At 31.2% G+C, this 7,755-nt stretch overlaps 1 protein-coding gene across 10 annotated transcripts in view; it reads right to left on the bottom strand.

Moving 5' to 3' along the window:
* The window catches only part of LOC106882425 (oxysterol-binding protein-related protein 6), a 280,467-nt gene that overhangs the window by 48,888 nt on the left and 223,824 nt on the right, over positions 1 to 7,755 (bottom strand). For 9 of the 10 annotated variants that reach the window (XM_052971289.1, XM_052971288.1, XM_052971285.1 and 6 more), the window contains 3 exons: positions 7,277 to 7,502; positions 5,592 to 5,725; positions 2,978 to 3,001 (listed from right to left, as the gene is read on the bottom strand). In XM_052971289.1, coding sequence (XP_052827249.1) covers positions 2,978 to 3,001; positions 5,592 to 5,725; positions 7,277 to 7,502 — 384 coding nt within the window. The remainder of the gene's footprint in view (positions 1 to 2,977; positions 3,002 to 5,591; positions 5,726 to 7,276; positions 7,503 to 7,755) is intronic. The other variant, XM_052971281.1, reaches the window with a different exon arrangement.

A 7,755-nucleotide genomic window follows, 5' to 3' on the forward strand; every position in this document is an offset into this window, starting at 1 on the left:
AAGAGCCAGTCCGGGGGCACTGGCAACGATCTCGCTCGAAAATCCTTACACATGTCACGGGGACAAGTGCCAGAAAGGCGACGCTGGGCACAGGTGCTATCCCGATTTCGCTTGCCCCAATAAGTCTTCACAAGCTGAGTTTCGTGTCCAATGAAGGAGACGACGTTGGCATGGGCGCCAGTCGTCAAATTTAGTTCGATTTCACTTGCCTCAACAAGTCTTCCCAAGCAGAGTTTAGTGTCCAATGTAGGAAAGGTACGCATAAGTGGGCTGGCTACACACCTGGCAGAGGCCTTGGATTTAGGTCTCACTTGGCTTGCTGGGTCTTATATATATATATATGTATTATAAATATATATATATATATATGTATTATATATATATATTATCTATATATGTATCATATATATATATTATATACATGTATATAGATAAATATATATATGGCCTCAAATCTCACCTGCGAAACCATGGAAAACAAACTTCAACCAGCTATTCTGACTATATGTCTGTGCACACATTTGAATGTGGTGTGTGCCAGGGGGCTTGCAAATCCAATGGGGGTCTTAAAAGACACATGCAATTTTAAAAATGCATATCTTTAAAGACAGTATAGTATACATATAATATATATCTATATAGTATAATGAGGAAAATTACTTATTAATTAGTCATGAGTATGTACCTTTTTCTAAAAGAAAGCAATTAATGTCTACATTCTCTAGAAAATTTTAAAATTCTAATTTTAATATAGTTTTTATCAAAATGTGATTTTTAAGTACTTTTATAAATTGAAGATTTCAACTATTTAATTTAAAAAAAAAAAACCCAACTTTAATTCACTGCATGATAGTATTTTATTAAATCTTACACTACTTCCTTCTCTCTTTCTTTCCATCTCTTCATTTACCACCTCTGTTACTAATACTCTTCTTTCTTTATCATCATAACTTTTACTTCTTTAATTCTTATCCTTAGTGTCTTTCCTTGCAACTCTCTCTCACATACACACATCCATCCTTATTCATTAAAAATAGGTGATTACAAAGTTATATCAAAATTACACAGAAATATTTTATTTCAAGTTTCATTCTGTTATACATAAATGTGTAAGCCCTGGTCCTTTGAATAATGAAGACCTTGATTAATTTCTGTGTCAACACCATTAACTCTATGTCTATTGTTAGATAATATATTGATTTCATTTAACATATTGATTACAATACAATAATACAATATACATACTACACTATTTGTTTCCATACTAGAATTTTTCAATTCATCTTATACAAGTAGAAACACTGACCTTGGGGTGGTGTTTTTGCTATTATATTTAAAAGACATATACAGTATTAAAATAGACACATCTTTACAAACATATACAATATTAAAATAGATTTATCTTTACAGACATACACAGCTTTAAAATAGACATATCTTAACAGATATATACTTTTTAAAAGTATACATAACTTTACAAGTACATAAAATGACCACTGAAAATTTCTTTTTTATAATTGAATTATCACTATCTACTTTTCCATACTTGAATAGGTCAGATGGAGTTTACTGAGACAAATTTTCCACAGCCAGATGCCTTTTCTGTTACTAACCCTCACCAACTTCTAAGCAAGGTAATATTTCCTCATGGCCAGACATGCTTTGGCAGGATATTGGAAATGAATGATACTGCTTGTACGACAGTAACAAACATTTACAAGTATCATGCTATGTCAAGACAAAAACCCCTCTCACGTATGTGTGTGTTTGTGTACATACAATGGGTTTCTTTCAGTTTCCATACACCAAATCCACTCACAAGGCTATCATAGGAGACACTTAACTAAGGTGGGAGTGAACCCAGAACCATGTTGTTGGGAAGCAAACTTCTTAATTGCACTAAGCAGTAATTTGTATACTATTGTACACTATTAATAAATATACTAAGCTATAAGTTAGTTGCTTTTTGTTTTATGACACCTCCTAAAAATTCTCAGAACGGAATGATCTGCTCCAATCTTAGTAAGAATGTAACCAAAGGAAAAGAAGTGAGTAAAACGTTAATGTTTTTGCTGACACAACCTAATTTCTGGAATATAATTTCTTTTTCTAGTAACAACAACAGTGCATAATATGTAGAAAAAATGCAGTGGGGATGAAGGAAAATGAATGAAGTGATAGAGTCAGTGAGTTTGAACGAAAAATCACAATGCCAAAAGAGAGAAAAGTAGTTATCAGTGAAAGATTTTACAACCAAGCAAGTGACATTTTAAAAAATATGGTCCCAACTATTTCTAACTTGAGAGTTGATAGCAGGATACATTGTTCTACTGCAGATATTTTAATAGCAAACTGCTATTTAGATAACAAGTCTAGTGAATTTAACTGATGTTTCAATTAAAAAGTTTTATTTTTGAAGTTGAAATTACTGTGCAAATTTTGTTTTATGAAACTTATTTAATTAATAAGAAAACTAGAATTGATTATGATCTAAAAATAATTGGTACACAATAATAATATAAGAGTCTTCGTAATTAACAAAAATCATTCTTTAAGTATACAAAACTACAGTAAATAGTGACGATAACATTAAGCAAGAAATATATAAAGTATTTGACAGCATACAGAGAAGAAAGATTAAGTGGGAATAAATTGAGGAGTTGATCTGAAAGCAATAAAGGTAAAAGACACAACAAAGAAAACAACATGGTTTGTCCTGAAGTAGATAGGATAAGCACAAAATAAGATATAACATGACATTATGAAAGATTACAGTGAATATTGAACAGCAATATTGAACAGAGGTCTATTTTGATGCAAGATAAAACAAGAAGAAAAAGGACGTCTCCCAGAGATGTGTAATATTTAGTTTGTATATATTTATGCAGTGAAATCATGCCAGTAGAGAAATGGGAAAATATTTATCTAAAGCTATAATTGGGTAAATACAAGAAAATCAGGAGAATAATCTGCTTACCGATTCAGAAACATCATCACAATTCTAAGTCAGGAACCGTAGCAGATAGAAAAGAACTCAGTTATTTTATATATTTTTATATATTTTACTTATATAAAAGAAAACACACACTATTTTGTTATTTATCTCAGAATAATTAGATAAAAAGATAATAAATATGCAATAAAAACTATTGCATATGTTATATGTGATTAAAAATAATGTCCAATTGTTTCCTTTTCCTGCTTCTTCTACTGCAATTTACTGTAAAGGTTTCTACTCATCAAATAAACCAGTTCTATGCTACCATTTCTTAAATCATTTAAAAATCTTTCCCTCATCCTATATCTTTATGGGGTTTCACCTGATATTGTATGCTATACCTTTTGTCCAAAATAAGGATTACATAACATGGGAACTCTATGCTGATATATTTTTTTGTAATCATGTTATAACAGAAGAGAAATTATGAAAAATATTAATGTCTTATTCTTGCTATTAGTTCTAGTATCATGCTATGTCAAGACAAAAACCCCTCTCCCATATGTACATGAAATGGCAAGTTAGTACTCTTTCTGCTAATTTTAATTGTGTTAATTTAATATGGAAAGTATATATACATATATATCCATGAATAAGAGAAATGGCAGAGTAGATAGATACTATAGTGATACTAAACATATCCTGTTGGTTCTTGAGTAAAATGAATCATTGGACATCACACTTAATTCTTAACTAAACAGGCATTCTATCAAAACTAATAAAAAAAGAAAAAAAAACTGACCTAACAATGTACACATCACTAAACAGGGGTCTTGCATGCTCTCTGTCTGTCTATCCCATTGTATTTAAACCCACCACAAAAATACATCTTAATAGAAGTCATCATCACGAAGGAAGATTTAAATGTCCACTGTGTTGTTGTTGTTGCTTTGATTGAACAAATGTAAAGTGTTTCAGCTCTGACTGTACAATTTTTAGAAAGATTAGTTCAGACAGTATATGTAAGACTACATTATCCAGTAGTGCCCTTCATTTTTAAAGACAGGTTATGATCTAAGCGACTGATATTTTGAGCAAATCAAATAACTATATAAAGACTCCCACACTGGTGACATATTTACTGTATTTGTAACTGTGGCCATAGATGTGTAAGTTGTATTATACAAACAGGATTTTGTTAAATATTCAGTTAACTATAATGTAAATTTTAAGAAAGTTGTCTATTTCTTGGGTGAAATAGTAAGCTAAACTGATTCCATAAAAGTCAGTTTAAAGCAGTGATTCTTAAACAATATACTGAAGCACAATGGTGCATTATTAAAAACCATGAAGGACATGTAGGTATACCTTAAATTTTTTTAGTTATAATTTAAAGGTTTATAAAATCCAAATTATTGCTTGGATGTCTTCAAAAACCTAATTTTATTATCATACACATATATAATTAATAAACCAAATATGCAATAGTTTTCAATAGTTTAATTAAATTTTTAAATTTTAAAACAGCACCTTTTCGCTGAAACTTGCTTTTAGATTACATATGTGACTTTCTTAATTGACCTCCATTGTTCCATGAAATCAAAAGGATTTGGAATCACTGCTTCAGAGATATATAGCAACAAAGAACTAAAGTCTCCAATAGAATAGAAAATGAAATACTATTCTGAACTCCATATTGTTGTAAATTTTCTAGTCCACTACACAACTGATGTTCTATCAATTATGTAAAATATAATTTTATATTTTGATATAGGACCTTCGTATCCAAATGGTTTTACTTCTTCCATTTTTTTTTTCCTTTTTCAATTTTAAAAAATAATGCTAATTCATGTTACTCACAGCACCATTTATAATTTTAAACACACTTTACAAACAGCTATGGGTGTAATTATGCCCACATTCCTTTGCACTATATAAACCCAGTTCTATATTTAAGAGATGAGGAATTATGTACATTATCTACATTTGATAGATATTTGTCCTCATCTTGTTTGTTGTTAACACAATGTTTTAGCTGATATACCCTCCAGCCTTCATCAGGTGTCTTGGGGAAATTTCGAACCTGGGTTCTCATTCCTAAGGTATTTTTCGATGTTGTTGTTGTTATTATTATTATTATTATTATTATTATTATTATCATCATTATTATTATTATTATCATTATTATTATTCAGGTCCCTACTTGGAATCAAACTCGGAATCTTGGGGTTAGTAGCCTGCGCTCTTAACCACTACAACATATGCCCGTAATAATAATATCGAAAAAAACCTTAGGAATGAGAACCCAGGTTTGAAATTTCCCCAAGACACCTGATGAAGGCTGCAGGGTATATCAGCCGAAATGTTGTGTTAACAACAAACAAGATGAGGACAAATATCCATCAAATGTAAATAATGTGAATAATGTATATATAAATCCCTTTCTAAACAAATTAATTGTTATTTTTAAAATGAAATAAATAAACAATTAAAATACAAGTGCTAGATAAACAAAGAAACATAACATTTTGGATTATTTAGAATATATTCTAATATATTTTTATAGAGCACAAATACACACTTTTAGAACTGGAAAAAAAAACAATAAAGCTATTTTACAGAAGAAATGGGAAAAAAGCAATAAAATGTTTACCTCAGCCATTGATTCTTTGAGGGAGCTGATATTGTTACTATTGTTTTGAGCAATAACATTCTGTTCAAGAGCTTGTTTCAAACGATCTCTTTCTGTGGATACCATTCTAACCAATGACTTGAGTATGTCATGAACTAAAAAGGAAGGAAGGAAAAATATTAGTGGAACATTTAAACTTTTTTCTCCTTTCCATTGCCATATATGGAATAATGATATACACTATTGATGGGCTTCAATTAATTTTGAGAATAATCAAGAATTATTAGGAATTTATAAGTTTTTCATTATTAAACCAGTGTTTAGAACATGATAAAAAATAAAAAAAAATTAAAATCCATGAAAACAGAAAAGTTTTGTATTATGGCTCCAGGTGAAGATTTGGGGAGGCTGACTAGTATGAAAAGAGTTAAATTATGTTACAAACAAGATAATTCACCACAAAATAATAAGGTAGACTCCAACAAAACTGTATCAAGAAAAGGGAATGAACGAAATTTTGGTTAAAATTATATTTAATAATTTTAAATGGGAAATGTATGAGAACCCAATGTTGGGATGAATGGTTATGCTTATGCATAAAATATGTGTGTGTGTGTGCACGCGTATATATATATATATATATATATATATATATATATATATATATATATACATACACGCACACAGAAAAACAAGACGAAGACAGGTGTATGAACAACAAGCAGGTGTATTAGTTTGACGCTTGGGAAAATGAAAAAGTCTTTTACATTTCAAGCCTACGCTCTTCAACAGAAAGGAATAAGAGAAAATAAACAGAGAGAGAATGAAAAAGACCTGTAGATTTAGCAGTCAAGCATGGTGAATGATTAGAAAAAACTCTGAAAGAAAATTTTGGAAGAAAGGGAGATAATAGAGTGCTGGTGATCCCAAATGAAGGTGCATGTGTATGTGAGAATGGTGTGTGTGAATGTGTGTGTATGTGTGAATAGGGGCTAGTGACTTTGATATGTGTAAGTGTGTGCGGCTCTAAACATGCGGCTGGTCATATAGTGGTATGTGTGGTGACGCAATTGAAGATTGTGTGTGGGTGTGTGGATGATGGTGTGTGGTGTGGGTGCTGGGAAGTGACCACTGCTAGTGTGTGAGGAGTGGTGTCGGGTGTGGGATGGGTGTGTGTGGGGGGTTGGTATCAATGAGGAGAGGAGGTGGATAGGAGTGAAGAAAGGAAGCAGGTGCTAGATGAAGAGAGGAGGGGGCTACTGACGATATATATATATACACATATGTTGTCAGTAGTTCATATATCTGAAAAAGAAGTACACTCTAAGAAATTGAAGCAGTAATATATTTTTTAGGGAGTTAATTGCTATGGCTAATCATAGAGTGACCATTAGTTTTGCCTCTATAAAGCTTGGCCATATAAGTGACTCATCAGACTCTTATGAATTGCCTTTACAGCTAAGCAGTTTATATGTGCAAAACCACACACTAGATATATACTACTGGTTTCTTTCAGTTTTTGTCTACTAAATCAACTGACAAGGCTTTGGTATAATATAAGATATTTACCCAAAATTCCTTGTAGAGTGACTGAACCTGAAACCACTACATTAAGGAGCAAGTTTCTTAACCACATAGTGACACCCGCATCTAATATTTTGTAAAAATTAGAGAAACTACATCAGTAAAGTAAAATGATGACTCACCAGATTGTGCTCGATTCAGAAACATTTCTCTCAACTTAATTTCTTTGATTCGTTGTTCATGATTGGTAAGTGAGGAAAATTCAGAAATGCTATGTGGTCGGCTTTTTTCCTGTTCATATGTGATCAAGTTAGGGTTGGAACAGCTAAGGTGTATCCGATCAGGTGTCACAGACAGAACATTGCGGTCCTGTGGAGAAGCAGCTAAAACATTGGAAGAACCTGAGACCTGTTAAGAAAAATAAGTTTAATACATTTACTATCACATATTGAAACTTTAGAGAAACTAATCATTAACAGTGATGCTTTGCATTAAAAGAAACATGTTGCAACATATACTGGGTAACAGAAATGCGAGCTGCTCAAACTGCAACATTTATCATACTCTCACTTATATATATATATGTGTATGGATATATATATGTGTGTGCATATGGATATATATATATATATATATATATATATATATATATATATATATA

The sequence above is a fragment of the Octopus bimaculoides genome, chromosome 10 (genome assembly GCF_001194135.2).
Source record: "Octopus bimaculoides isolate UCB-OBI-ISO-001 chromosome 10, ASM119413v2, whole genome shotgun sequence".
Lineage (NCBI taxonomy): Eukaryota > Metazoa > Mollusca > Cephalopoda > Octopoda > Octopodidae > Octopus > Octopus bimaculoides.